This window comes from Hypanus sabinus, chromosome 12 (genome assembly GCF_030144855.1).
Source record: "Hypanus sabinus isolate sHypSab1 chromosome 12, sHypSab1.hap1, whole genome shotgun sequence".
Classification (NCBI taxonomy): Eukaryota; Metazoa; Chordata; class Chondrichthyes; order Myliobatiformes; family Dasyatidae; genus Hypanus; species Hypanus sabinus.
Window position 1 is genome coordinate 50,072,891 of NC_082717.1, and position 15,922 is coordinate 50,088,812.

The window sequence follows — 15,922 nt, forward strand, 5'->3', positions numbered from 1 at the left end:
CACATTAAATGAAATTGTTGTTTCAGTTATATAGTACATCTTTGTGATTAAGGACATTTCTGGTATGTTCCCCTTTACTCAGAAAATAATTCCCTTTTCAGCTTTTTGGACAAGAAGGCACCTTACACTTAAAGATAAAACAATGGTCCAAGTTTTATTTAGATGAAATGTAATTGATGCGGTTAGTGTGGAAATGAGTGCCTCATGTTATGAATTGTTGTAGATGTCGCTGAAATGGTGAAAGCAGTTGGCAAGGAGACTATTTCAAACTGACTGTGGACACAAAATAGAATAGTTCCTGTTATGTTGTGGCCCCTGCTGTTTAAAGCTAGTTTTAATTTTTTCCTTCCCGTTTGAATGTATGAACATCTATTTTCCTCCCAGGAGGCCTTTAGTAATTCTGCTTGTTTCCCTTGAAGTGCACCCATAGAATTTAAACATATTCTCTTTGTCTTTGTTTTGAAGTACATTACAACGAGGTTTATTGCTATGAAATCACCAAAAATAATATAAAAAGCTAAATAATGAGTTGTTAAGATCTAGGTATTTTAGTATTCCATATATAGTACCCATTAGAGCTAGAAAATGAAAGACCTTCAATGCTTTAATGTTAAAGCTTCCAAATGGGAGAAGGACATGTTTAAATTAGAAAAAAAGATGAAGCATAACAATAGGAAGAAATAAGCAACTGTACTTTCTGCAGTGATGCTGTAGATATTTAGGAAGATTTCCATGTAACAAAGCACATTGATTGACATTCAACAACATCAATACATGTCTTGCAAATTAAGGAATGATGAGATTTTTGAAACTTTTTTTATTTTTCCCATTTAGAGAAAACATGAAAAAAAGATGAAATTATTGAGATCTATTTCCATTGGTATATCTAACAAAGATTTCATAATATTAGCCACCGTTTCAGTGTAAAACTTGCTTTGTTTCCCACGCAACAAAACCTCAAACAGAAGAGATTACTGTCTGAATTACAAAAATGCAGCTAAATTATATTTACATTCACATGTATCTCTCTTACATGTATGGTAGACATTCATTACAATGGCAATTAATAAAAAGTTTGAGACTATTAATGATGGCTGCAAAAACATTAAAATTGCAGATCTCATCAACAACTTCAAACTTGTCTATCCATAGCTACAGCTATAACATTGCGTTTACCAAAAATGTCTGGATAGCAGAAATATTTGCATTGTCTATACAACAGGCTATAAAACATCACTCATCACAGTCCAGAAAGCACATATACATGTTTGTATAAATGTATGTAATAACATATTAGCGTGCATGAAAATTTTCAAATGATTGTATCTATGCTCTCTCTTTATTTGTATATATCCATGCCTTATATTTCCTGTGGATGAAATTAAGGCGTTCTTACTTCTTACAAACAGAAAGGGATTATTCCATGTTATACTATTTAACATTAGTCTTATGTTGTAGCCAGCACTTAAACACAGGTCTCCCAAGGATGTAAAGATGATGAAACCCATTGATGTTGAGGGTCTGCTAACTAACTTTAAAGTTTCTTGGAGTAATAAGACTTCTGTCACATTGCAGAATTGTTTAGCACTTTGGCTGAAAAACTCATGGTAACAGGTAGATTCTCTGTGCAATGTTGTAATACTCTTCTTGATGAATGCTTCATGCTGTTGCCTCCACAGTAAAGTTCAGACAACCAGAAGGCGGAGCAAATTAAAACACTGTGAACAAGTAGGAGACTTCAACCAGCTTGAAATGTTAAAGCTTACTTTACAAACTGTTGTCTTTCCTTCCTGATTATGTGTACTGTCTTTTTTATCCCATGTGCTTTGCAAAAAGTAAATCTCAGTTTTATCACGTCTTTGATAAAATGTTTTTGTGTTTCCTCCTCATTTTATAGGCTTCCTTCTTCCAAGTGCTTGATCAGACATAGTACTCTTTATCTTTATTCTTCTTGTTTTTGCTTGAATTTTTGGCATTGTTCACCTGCTTCTCTTTCACTACAGCCCCATTGGACTGAGCCGAGTTACTGATGTAGTTTCTGCTCTCATCCACGTGGTAGGAGCCTTCGTCTCTATTCCTATATTTGTACATGGCATAGAGGAGGATGAGAATGCAAAGAGCAGCTGCTGCTACAATCCCTACCACCATTCCTGTGGTACTGCTTGATTCTCGAATGACTTCTGCTGTTCCTGGGAAGCCTCTGCCACCTGGTCCAGTGGGGTATGCTGTGAGTATATCAGGATATATAGAGAAGGTTATTATTGAACTTTAGATCTTCTGTCATCAGTTTAATTAGAATAAGGTAGGGAAAGAGGTACAATGTAGCACTGAAAGGGGTTTCAAGACACTATTAATCATTTTGGGAAAGAAGTTACTGTTGCAAGAACTGAAATAATTCTTCTAGTGCTTCCAAGTTCTCAATAGGTCTGCCCTCCTTTGCTCCTACCCAGGTGTTTGTATTAAAGAGTTATTTCAGTTATACAGACTGAATCACCCAATTTTGAGAATTAAGTAGTTTTGAAAAAAAATTATCAGTAAAGGGATGTTTTAAAGTTAAACTACTTCCATTGAACTTTCACCAACGAATGATTTCACCAGACATCAGTTTACTGCTTTCAACTACAATAAATCAATACTGGGACAGATGGTGAAAAGTTTAGAGTTAAATAATGGAAAGCTACTTAAGCAATGGAATGGTCCACCTCTCTAATGGGAGTCATTTGCAATTAATTTCAAAGAACTATCAAAGACAGTAATCAGTTAAAATACAAGTAGACAAAGCAACATGTGGTAGTATACAAGTAATTTGATGTTAATTATAATATATTAACATTTAACCTAAAAAAATCAAAATGAATGCTCACCATATATGGGTCAGTCAGTAAATTGCCCCCATGATTTTGCAGGAAAGAAAAAAAATGGAAGAAAGTTGTAAAAGAATGGTCTTAAAACATAATCATATTTGTTTATTACAGTATTTCAGAATCAAGCTAAATTTATGCAATTGCTTAATGTGTTGCATTTTCAGATTAGTTAGCATATCTATCAAACTATAACAATGTGATTAATCCACATTCACCTCCGTAAGAGTTGCCAACATTCCACTTCAAACATAAATGATGAGTTGTAGGTGGGAGTTTGCTCTTCTTCAGTCTGGAAGTACTCATCAGGATTGTTAAGATGGGTTATTTTAATTTCTTTAGAGGTCGGCAGCACTGTCGTTGTTTTAAAAATAAATACTGCACATTGATCTCAGCTGTCAGATGGAATCAAGAAATTTTTTTTCCACTGCCCACTATATCTCCTGTCCTTCATATTCTAGGAGTCCACTGTCAGGAATAATATTAAGGAAAAGAGAACATCCTCTTAGCAGTTTTGCATGGGACAACTGAAGTCCAGTTAAATGGAACTGTTGGCAATCCTTACATATCTTACTCTTCAAGTTTTAACAATGTGAGTGAGCAGTTTTTTTTAATATAATGAATTTATTTTAATTTTACAATTCAAAGTAGAGTCACAGGAAAAGTGCCAAACTCAGTTCAAAGTTAGCATTCTATCAATCGTGAAAATTATTATATTTAATACAACTCAATAGATAGGTGAAATCTGTGTAATGTCCTGTTAAACAGTTGTGCTGTCTGAACTGTTTAAGCATACAATTTAAATTATTAACAGTTAAACAATCATAATCAGAAAATAAACAAGTTACAGGTACTTTTATACAATTACTGCAGCTGGCAGATTTTTTTTCAATCCGAAAGGGAGCATGAATTTCTTTCTTGTCAGTTTATAAACATGTGCTTTCTGTTCTCCTGTAGGCCACTATATACAACCCAGCTAAGTCTATTTCAGCCATGTTGTCACTTTATTGATAAGATGATGAGTTATGATTGTTTAACTGTTAATAATTCTGTTACATTAGAATGGAGGCATGCATTCTATTTCTCATAATTTTTAACACTTTGAAGCATGTTTAAAAATTAGGTTAGCAATTAAAATTCATTATTTTCAGGAAGAGAAAAGGTGTAAAGAAAGACTAAAAAAATATCGTAGTTAACATATCTTTCAAACATTCACTTAAAATAAATATGGTAAACAATAACTAATACAATATTGCAAGAAAGCAGAGTTAACAGTGACTATAAGGAGAATGGCTTAACGGATTCACTTAAAAATGAATGTTTAATAGGTTGATCCTATCAAAGATTGGTTTTCATTATATTGATAGCAGGAGCATTTTTCCATAATTAATAATAACCCAGCTTGCCTCCATTCTAATGTAACAGAATCATGAAAGCTATGCTGGGTCAAAGTGCTAAATCAAGAAAATGGCCCAGTTTTACTATAATTCTGATTTATTGGCAGGAAGGATGGAATTGCAATAACAAACATCTATTCACGTGTATTGTAACTACTAGATTTAATGATGAAAGCAAAATTTTGTCAGAAAAATTAATCCAAGGGTACACTATTATCAAAAGTAATAGGAATGTGCATACTAATAGCTTTTAACTGGAATGCATTTGAATTTGTATTGTAAAGTTGTGATGAGTGGGATGGTCTATCACATGCCCTGTCCAAAGTTTTGCAATGAAGTAACATAGGTCTTATAAATAGAATCTCACATATATACTTTTCCTTCAAATGCAAATAATGAATATGGCTCAGAGAGTCAATATTACCTTGTGACTATCAACATATTTATGGACTGGTGCCTCGCAATGAGTTTAGCTCACTGGTGCACAGGAGCCCAGAGCAGTGCATGGGGTTTGGGGATGGGGTGCTAACATAGGATGCTGAGGCACAATAGAAAAGCACTATATTCCACACTAAATTGGCAGCCTTTGATGCTACTTCATTGTAGCCACTGTAGGAAGAATTCTGACTCAAATTTTTGGCAGTCAATATGCCAGGCAGTTGCAACTGGGAAATACACAGGCAAAGTTTTGTGCATGTTTCAAGCTAAAATGCCTTGGAACAATTTTTTTAAACCTGTCTCTTTTATTAATTGCCTAAAAGTTTGGAGTTGCGTAAATGGGCACTGGTGCCTAAAATAGCAGGTGATATACATTTTATTTCAGTAGAGGAAAGCAATAGAACAAACTCAGCTACTGGCAATGTCTGATCAGTTGACCTGTGAAAATTAAGTATTGAAATGAATACAAATGCCTTAGACTCCGTTTCTGCAGGAAGCAGAAGACTAATGATCACGAACAATTCTTGCTGGACTATCAACCTTTGGGTCATCCTGGCTGCTTACCGTAACAAAAAAAAAGCTGTGATCAGTGTTATACTTAGTAGAAGAATGATCACCATGTGTATTCTCTCTTACAGGTGCCAGAATTGGACTATATACAGTGCTTTTCACATTACAACTGAGTGTTGTCTGCTTGTCAAGATTAGCAGCAGGCAGCAAAGCATCATACAGCGTAAGCAATTGGAAACAGCCAATACCATGATTTCATGTTCTCCATGCGGCTTCAGCAGAAATTTATATTTTATGGTATGATTTAACATTTTGGTAAAGTGATGTTTAATGGATTTAGAAATTAGATGTAAGTTAGCCAGTTCAGCATCAAGATTAATTTATAAAAGACTATAAAGATGGACAAAGATATGGAAATTTAATATGGGAAAATGTGAAATTATCCGTTTGGAAAGAAAAACAGAACAGAAGCATATTATTTAAATAATAGGAGTTTGCAGAGCTCTGAGGTGTGCATGCAGAGGATGCTATAGTGTATGATTAGATCAATGTTAAAATGCAGGATCTACAAGTAATTAGGGGAGATAAAATAAGGATGTCTGTCTTTTTTTGCTACCAGATTCAAATACAAAATAGGAGGTTTTGTTTCAGTTACCTAGGGCATTGGTGAAAACACACTTGGAATAGACCATAAGCACATTAGAGGAAAAAAAAGCTTTAGAAGACTGCTATCTAGGATCTGGAGGTTGCCTCATAAGAAAGGCTAAATTGGCTATGTCTTTATGATCTAGAGATAAGAAGAATAAGAGGTAACCCAACAGAAGCCTGTAAGATCCTGAAGAGTTTTAACAAGGAGCATTCCCTTATCCATGATAAGAAGGTCATTGATTTAAACTGGAGAAATAAATGCTCACTTTATCCAAGGGTTTTGAAGCTCCTATTAAAAGAATTGTAGAGGCAAAGTTATTTGAATATTTTTGAGATTGTTCTTTTAAAAAAATGAAAAGCTTAAGTGGGTATAAAAATAATACGGGATTTATAGAGTTTTTCAGCACAGAAGTAGGCCAATTGGTCTAACTTGTCATTACTGATCATGTGCCTGCCTAAGCTAGTCCCATTTGCCTGCATTTGATCCATATCCCTCTATCCTTTCAATGAACCAGTCCAAATGTCTTTCAAACATTGTATCGACCTCTACTACTTCCTCTAGCAGCTCATTCTCTGTGCCTAGCACCTTCCATCTGGAAAGTCCGGCCCCTCAGTTGCAATCAGATCAACCGTAATGTTTTGAATATGGCAGAAGGCTTGAAGGACTGAGTCGTGCTCCTGTGCCTCCTTTCAGAACCGTGGCAAAACACCTGGGGAAGACATATCTTCAGGTCAAGTGAACTGAGAGGCTTCTCTAAATTCATCTAAATGAAACAAGTACCCATGCAAGGCTACGATCTGTAAACCAAATGCAGAAGCATTCTCTTGTTAAGAGGTAATTTACTAAACTATTCTTCATGCTTGCACATTTCAAGACTTTTTATTCCATCTTGGAAGGAGCAGACAATTAAAATTGACTTTAAACTACATGCCTTTAAGCAGACTACCAGTATTAAAACATTTATAAGTTAATCAAGTCTTGGTGAAAGATTAGAGGAATTACATTAAATTTCAGTCATACTGCCTAATCTTTGGTTAATAGCCTGTATCAGCAAATTCTACAGAGCAAAAACCAAAGAATAACCAGGATTGTTGTACTTAAAAGGTGAAGCTAAAGATTTAGAGAAAATTTCCTGAGAATAGGAGCTTGGCCATGCAAGGCATGATTGCCGCTGATGAGCTAATGGCAAAGGAAATTGAAAAAGTTGTTAGAATCAAATAAATACATAACTTAGACTGGGTTAGAGAAGCTGCACAGAACTGTGAAAGAATTTTACTAAATTTATTGTCCCCTCCATTCTGTTTTAGGTAAGATTGAAAAGTGCATCAACCCATGCTTGGAACCTCAGCAGAATCATGAAATATAATGTACCTGATGTTAGCTACATAAAACACATGTTTAAAGTTTGTTTTGTGTTATCTGGTGTCTTATAGCTCTTGATGAAGTTGATCTTTTAGCTACGTGATTCCACTAACAGCAATACTGGAAGAAATTTGATCTCTTCAGAACTGTAAATGAGTGAGTCAAGGCATTAAGTTTTGCTTCTGATCTACAGCTGGAAGGCAACAAAATTGCACTCTCTAGTGGGAGATTTTATTGTTTGCAGCTACTCTGAATTAGATTTCTACTAATAAATGCAGGTGATATCATTGGCGATCACACTAAAAGGTACGATTCTTACAGATGTTTCACTATGGTTGTACAGGATGAAGCCATGTTCCATGGTGGTTTGCAGTAAATCCCTTCAGTTACAATGCCCATTCTGAAATATCTTGGTAGCATATATTTTCATAGAAAGCCTACAGCACAATACAGGCCCTTTATCCCACAAGGTTGTGCTGAACATGTCCCTTCCCTAGAAATTACTAGGCTTATCCATAGCCCTCCATTTTTCTAAGCTCCATGTACCTATCCAAATGTCTCTTGAAAGACCCTATCATATCCACCTCCACCACCATTACTGGCAGCCCATTCCACGTACTCACCACTGTCTGAGTAAAAAACGTACCCCTGATATCTCCTCTGTACCTACTTCCAAACACCTCAAATGGTTGCCACAAGTGGGCACAGTTTTCAGCCCTGGGGAAAAAGCCTCTGACTATCCACATGATCAATGCCTCTCATCATCTTATACACCTTTTCATAGAACATTACAGCACAGTACAGTCCCTTTAGCCCCTTTTATCACACTATAAGGTCAATCTAAATCTTCCCTACTATATAGCTCTTCCCCTTATTTTTCTACCTTTCATGTGCCCACCTAAGAGTCTCTTAAATCTCCTTAATATATCTACCTCCACCACCACCCTGGCAGCCATTCCACAAATGTACCACTTTCTGTGTAAATAAAGCTTACCTCTATAATCATCCCTATAGTTACTTACAATCATCTTTAAATTATGTACCTTCATATTAGCCATTTCCTCCCTAAGAAAATCCTATCTAAACCTCGTCATCTCTAATCCTCCTTCACTCCAAAGAGAAAAGCTCTAGCTCACTAAATTTATCCTTATGGGATAGGCTCTCCAATCCAGTCAGCATCCTAGTAAATCTCCTCTACACTCTCTCTAAAGCCTCTACATCCTTCCTGTAATGAAGCAACAAGTACTGTACACAATATTCCAAGTGTGGTCTAAGAAGTACTGCAAAATTATCTCCTGCTTCTTGAATTCAATCCCTTGACTAATAAGGTCAACATACCTTATGCTTTACAAACAACCCTAGCAACTGTGTGGCAACTTTAAGGCATCTATTGATGTGGACTATTCTGTTTCTTCATATTGCTAAGAATTCTGCCATTAACCCTGTACACTGCCTTCAGTTGAACTTCCAAAGTGAATCACTTCACACTTGTCTAGTTTGAAATCCATATGCCACTTCTCAGCCCATCCCTGCATCGTAGTAATGTCCCATTTTAACCTCGACAACCTTTGTGTCATCTGCAAACTGACTAAACCATCCTCAACTTCCTTATCAAAGTCATCAATAAAAATCACAAAGAGTAATCATCTCAGAAGAGATCTCTGAGGAACACCACTGGTCACTGACCTCCAAGTAGAATATTCTCCATCTACTACCACCCTCTGTCCTCTACGGGTACAAGGCAAAGATTCCCTTGGTCCCATGCCTCCTGACTTTCTGAATGAGCCTACTATGGGGAGAATTGCCAAATGCTTTATTAAAATCCATATACTTCACATCCATGGCCATACCTTCATCAATGTGTTTTGTCACATCCTCAAAGAATTCAATCATGTTCCTTAGACAAGACCTGCCCCTCACAAAGTCATACTAGCTATTCCCTAATCTGGCTATGCTTCTCCAATTGCTTGAAAATCGTGTCTCTGAGAATCTTCTCTGATAATTTCCCATCACTGAAATATAATGCATTGATTACAATTCCCAATGTTATCTCTACTCCCTTTCTTGAATAAAGTAGTAACATTTGACACCTTTCTGGTTCTTTTCCTGTGGCCATTGAGGATGCAAATATCATCACCACAGGCAGAAAAGTCTCTTACTTTGCTTCCCATATTAATGTGGGATATATTCCATGGGGACTAAACTATCCTACAGTTCCAACAATTTCTCTTTCTTAACCTTGTCATATTCTAGTATGTCAGCCTATTTTACACTGTCCTCACAATTGTCAAGGTGCCTCTCACTGGTGAATAATGAAATAAAGTAATCATGAAGAACCTCCTCTGATACAGGCATATTTTCTCTTCCATCCCTGATTGGTCCTAGACATACTCTAGTCATCCTCATCTTCTTCAAGTACACGTAGAACACTTTGAGGTTTTCTTCAGTCCTACTCAACGAGGCTTTCTCATGCCCTTTTCTAGTTCTCCTAAGACATTCTTATGCTCTTTCCTGTCTATCTTGTAACTCTCTAAAGCTCTGTCTGATCCTTCCACCCTGAATCTTAAGTTAGCTTTCTTCTTCCTCTTGACAATCCTGATTCTTTCGCCATACCATCCTTTTCTGGCCTCAATAGGAAAAATCTATGAAAAAATCCATGCAAGTGCTGCCTAAACAACCTCAACATTAAAGTTCCATGCATACATCTGTTCTCAATTTATGCTCCCAAGTCCTGCTCAACAGCATCATAATTCTTCCTGCCCCAATTAAGTACTTCCCTATACTGTTGGCTCCTATCAATCTCCAAGGCTAGGGTAAAGGTCAGGGAGTTGTGGTTAGTGTCTCTGAAATGCTCACCTAATGAGGGATCTGACACCTGACCATATTCATTTCCTAGTAACATCCGTTGCACTGGCATCCACTGTGATGAAGTGTTTTGAGAGGTTGGTCATGGCCAGCATCAACTCCAGCCGAAGCAAGGACCTGGACACATCGCAATTTGCCTATCACCACAATAGATCTACAGAGGATGCAATTTCCCTGGCTCTTCACTCACCTTTGAACACCTGAACAGTAACAATACCTACAACAACATGGAAGAATGAAGGGTTAACAAAATCCTGAGGATAGCAGGGCAGGGCAAGAAGCAAATTGGGTCTGTCAGTCTACTCATACTAATTAGCAAAGGTCTTGTTCAAAATGAAGAGCTGATAAAGCACGGATGTTGTGTGTAAGTAGGAACACTTAGCCTTCAAGACTACATGACTAACGGCTCGGTTTCTTGTAGTTAATGGGGAGGTTCCTTCACCCTTCGAGGCTACAGGACTGACAGCTTGGTTTCTTCTAATTAATGGGGAACTGATTGTTTCTGTGGGGACCCTATGTCTAATTTTGTGTAAGGTATGGAAACATCCTGAATTTTGTGGATAACATCTATGCAGGAACTTCTGACCCCTGAAAACTGCTGAGTGCATGTACCTTAAGGTTAAAAAAAAAGACCATGCTTGTGGTTGCTTTAGCAGAATCTCTTAGTGAGCTCTCTGTGGTCACATAATAAAGTAATTAAACCAAATACCGGGGTCTGTGTCTTTCTTTAAGTCTAATTGGCAATAGTAAATTTTTCCACTAAAAGGACAGCTTGCTGTTCTTTGATTACAGCTCAGCATTCAACATCATCATACCCTCAGTACGACTTAACAAGCTCCAAATCCTGGGTCTCTGTGTCTCCCTCTGCCATGGATCCTTGACTTCCTCATCAGGAGACCACAGTCAGTGTGGATCAGAAATAACATCTCCTCACAGACAATCAACACCGGCACACATGAAGAATGGATGCTTAGCCCACTGCTCTGCTCTCTCTATACTCATGACTGTGGCTAGGTACAACTGTACACACCATCCATACCCTCTTCTCATTGCTACAACTAAGGATGATGTGCAGGAGCCCTAAGATACACACTCATTGTTTTAAGAATGGCTTCTTCCCCTCCACTATCAGATTTCTGAATGAACACTATCTCAGTATTTTCCCTCTCAATCTGCACCACTACTCCTGATTCTTCTTGCATTAAAATACAACCCATCCCACTGACTGCAGTTTTGTCCTATAACTGCCTATCCTTCCTCACAAGCTTTCTACATGCTGAATCTCCCAGTATACCAATTGCCCATCCTCTGACCTATCACTCTAGTCCTCATTTTCCTGCCAAACTAATTTAAACTCTCAACAGCTCTATAAAACCTGCCCACAGGATTTTGAACCCCCTCAAGTTCAAGTACAAGTGCAACCCATTCGTTTTGTACAGGTTATGCCTTCGCTAGGGAGATACCAATGATCCTCAAATCTGAAACTCCACATTATGCACCAATTTCTTTGCCACACATTCATCTGCCATATCATGTTACTCGCACCCTCACTGGTGCATGACTCAGGCAGCAATCCAGAGACTACCACCTAGCTCCCTATATTTTCTCTTCAGGACCTTATCGTTTTTCATACCTATGAAATTGGATCTGACCTGTTGAATAAACCCCGTCAACAGGAAGTTCTCAAAAAATCCTTGATAGTTCAAGCTATCTGTGAATTTCCAGCATTGCTCAGAAAATCGAGCCCATTGCTTTTTAGAAATACAGACTGATAATTCAACATAAAATTTCAGTCTACTGAATATTTATAATTAATGTTAATCCCCGTTCTGTGCAAGAGAATTCTGTCTTAAATATTTGATTTCAGGCTTGATCAGTGCACAGAAATATTAGTGGAACTTTATCACTGATGAGTTAAAGCAAGACAAGGCACCAAACCAATACCATGCTGGTAAAAATAGTTAATTGACTGAAGGCTTAATATATGGGTCTCAAACCTTATCCTTTAAAACAGAAGTAGATAAAAACATGCCCAGCAGAGTAAATATGTAACTTTGAATCATGTCCTCTGCAATTCACTTTAATTAAACTGAAAAGTAGAGCTAAAACTATTACATTATACCAGTTCTCTTATTCATTATAATTACATCCTACTTAATTAGTTTCCGAAAACAGTGAATTAGACTAATTTGTACATTCCAAAACAAGTCAGATACAGTGCAATTTCACAAGTTCTTGGCTGCAGGCTGTTAGTGATGAAATGTTGTGTTACAATATCTTATTAAATGGACACCCTATATTCAAAGGGAAAGAATTTTATCAGATACTAGTGCAAGAGAATGAATAATCTGAAATGTTTACAAGGAAGGTCATCTTATTCATTTCCATTCAGATGGAATTCATTCATCTAGTGAATGTGTTTCCAACTCACTGTCATTGAATCAGACAACATTGTTGGTCCTAGATGCCAAATTATGCATTTGAGTGCAAACCAGAAGAGTGTAGATTTCTCATGAGCACAATGGTTTCTGCAGGAAAAGTGTGGATCTTGGGTATAATGATTGCTTTAATATATGATAAACTGGATTTTTTTTTCTCCTTGATTAAATATCTAATCTGGAGACAGGCAGAAGAGATTCTGCAGATGCTGGAAATCTTGAGCATTTTTTGTGAAAACATTCAAACCAACCTGCCTATTTCCAGCAACATGCAAAATGCTGGAGAAACTCAGCAGGTCAGGAAATAAACAATCAACATTCCAGGCCAAGATCTTTCATCAGATACTCTTCATTTTCCTTCATAGATGCTGCTTGGTCTGCTGAGTTGTTTCAGCATTTTGTGTGTGTTGGTGGACATAGGCAGTTTCATTTGAATGTTGACCTGTTTTTCAAAATGGTCATATAATTATCAGTTCTTATTCTGTACTGCTTTACTTAAAAGTAAAATGACACTCTGAAATAAGCAAGGCATACCTGTCGTTAGGTCAAAAGGAAAGGCCCATATAAATTATTGAATGGATAGCTCACATCAATCAAATTGAAATATTACACCTAAACAGTTCCTTCACCTCATCTCATTTTCTACAGATTAATGGTGCACCTGTTGAACTCACATTGGCCAAACCACATCTGTCTTTCTGTCTTTGTTTCTGTCTTACACATGTTCCATCCCATACCCAACTCTTCTTCCTATGAATCAACCACAGCATTGCTGTTATTTCCTACACTCACATTGAACTCAAAAATTTCATTTCATTTGTTGCTAATTTGCACCCTCTTCTCATATTCACCTTGACCAAATCAAATTTAGGCTAGTCATGAACATTCATTACAAACCTTCAGATTCCCATGTTTCTTGACTATACTTTTCTCCCACTCAATCTCTGTGAGAGTTCTTAGTTTCTCTGCACAGCATTTGTTTTGTTCGAACTTCCCATAACATACGATATAGGGGCAGAATTAGCTATTTAACCCATCAAACCTGCTCCAACATCCCATCATGGGTGATTTATTCACCCACTCAACACAATTCTCCTGCTTTCTCCTCCTAGTCTTTGACACCCTTAATAATCAAGAAACTACCTCTACTTTAAATATAATCAATATCTTGGCCTCTACAGCCATCAGTGGCAATGAATTCCATAGGTTCACCGTCCCCTGGCTAAAGAAATTCCTCCTCATTTCTGTTCGAAAGGTACTTCTTTCAATTCTGAAGCTGAGCACTCTGGTCTTGGGAAACATCCTCTCCATATCCACTCTACCCAAGCTGTTCAATATTCACTAAGATCCCCCTCATTCTCCTAAACCCCTGTGAGTACAGGCACAGAGCAATTAAATGCTTCTCATACTACTTGAAAAGTTCCCCTCAATAAAAAGTATATCACTTGGATACTATTGGGGGAAATGATGTACCAGGAGATGCCACAGTGACCAGATCTCTGGTACTGAGTCTGGCTCTGTGGCTCAAAGGGAAGGGGGAGGAGGAGTGCAATAGGGGATTTGATAATTGTAGAAGCAGACAGGAGATTCTGTGGATGTGAAGGACATCTGGATAGTACTTTGCCTCCCAGGTGCCAGGGTATGGGATGTCTCAGATCTGGTCAGCATCATTCTAAAGAGGGAGCGTGAGCAGCCAGAAGTTGTGGTATATATTGGCACTAATGACATACAGTAGGTAGGAAAAGGGAGAAGGTCCTGAAGAGAGAACATATGGACTTAGGTAAGAAGCTAAAAAACAAGACATCTGGGGTAGTAGTCTTTGGCTATGCCCCATGTCAGTCAGGGTAAGAATAGGATGATTTGGCAGGCGAATGTGTGGCTGAGAAGTTGGTGCAGGGAGTGGGCATTCAGATTTCTGGATGATTGGAATCTCTTATGGGGTAGGTATGCCCTGTGCGAAAAGGATGGATTACATCTGAACCCAATGGGGACCAATACCCTTGAGGGTAGGTTTGCTAGAGCTGTTGGGTAGAGTTTAAATTAATCTGGCAAGGGGAACAGGAACTAGAATGATGGGGCTGAACAACAAACACAAAATGCTGGAGGAACTCAGCAGGTCAAGCAGCAGCTATGGAAAAGAGTACAGTTGATGTTTCAGCCTGAGACCCTTCAGCAGGATTTTTTATTCAAAGGTTTCCATAGATCCTGCCTAGCCTACTGAGTTTCTCCAGCATTTTGTGTGTGTTGCTTGGATATTTAGCATCTGCAGATTTTCTCTTGTTCGTGATTGGGCTACTACACTGAGAAGTCACTTTCAGGGATGCCTACCCTGAAGAAGTTTAAATCTTCCCTTTGAAGGCAGTTCACTGAAACACTCTCCCACTGCTCCCCTCTGTGATTTCTGCTTCCTCCCCTCCCCCCACCTTATTATTCTGACTCCTCATCTTTTTCCCCTCCAGTCCTGCTGAAGGGTCTTGGCCTGAAATGTCAGCTGTACTCTTTTCCATAGATGCTGCCTCGCCTACTGAGTTACTCCAGCATTTTGTGTGTGTTGCTTGGATTTCCAGCATCTCCAGACTTTCTCTTGTTTGTACTAGGGCTAAGGATGGGCAGAAAGAACAATAGCACCTCCACTTCCTTAGGAGTTTGTGGAGATTCAGCATGACATCAAAAACTTTATCAAACTTCTATAGACATATAGTGGAAAGTGTATTCACTGGGTGTATTATGGTTTAGTATGGAACATCAATGCCTTTGAGAGGAAATCCTATAAAAGGTAACGGATTCAGTCCAGTATATCACAGGTAAAGCCCTCACAACCATTGAGCACATCTATATGAAATGCTCTCATAGGATGCAGCATCCATCATCAAGGATCCTCACCACCCAGGACATGCTCTTTTCTCACTGCTGCCTTCAGTTAGAAAATATAGGTGCTTCAGGACTCACTCCACCAGGTTCAAGAACAGTTACTACCCCTCAACCACCAGGCTCTTGAACAAAAAATAAAGGGAAACTACGCTCATCTATTGAGACGTTCACACAGCAAATGTTCTCAGTTTAAGGACTGTTTATTTTGTTATTTCATGCTCTCATTATTTATTGCCATTAATTTATATTTGTATTTGCAGTTTGTTATCTTCTCTGCTCTACTTGATCTTTCATTGATCCTGTTTATAGTAACTATTCTATAGATTTGCTGGGCGTGGCCACAGGAAAAAGAATCGCAGGGATGTATGTGGTGACACATACATACCTTGATAATAAAATATACTTTGAACATTTTGTCTGAAATTTTCAAACTGTAAAAGTACCATTGTTTTATCCGGTTGCATTATAAACTTAGCAACAATAATAAAATTGTATTACTTATTGTATTTAAATTAAATAATTATAAAATTA

The 15,922-nt window shown here is 37.7% G+C and overlaps 1 protein-coding gene across 12 annotated transcripts in view; it reads right to left on the reverse strand.

The window, feature by feature from the left end:
* Positions 1–481: 481 nt before the first annotated feature.
* nrxn1a (neurexin 1a) overlaps positions 482–15,922 on the reverse strand; it is a 1,527,797-nt gene continuing 1,512,356 nt past the window's right edge. For 11 of the 12 annotated variants that reach the window (XM_059985911.1, XM_059985919.1, XM_059985918.1 and 8 more), the window contains one exon: positions 482–2,225. In XM_059985911.1, coding sequence (XP_059841894.1) covers positions 1,921–2,225 — 305 coding nt within the window. In that variant the 3' untranslated portion in view covers positions 482–1,920. The remainder of the gene's footprint in view (positions 2,226–15,922) is intronic. The other variant, XM_059985909.1, reaches the window with a different exon arrangement.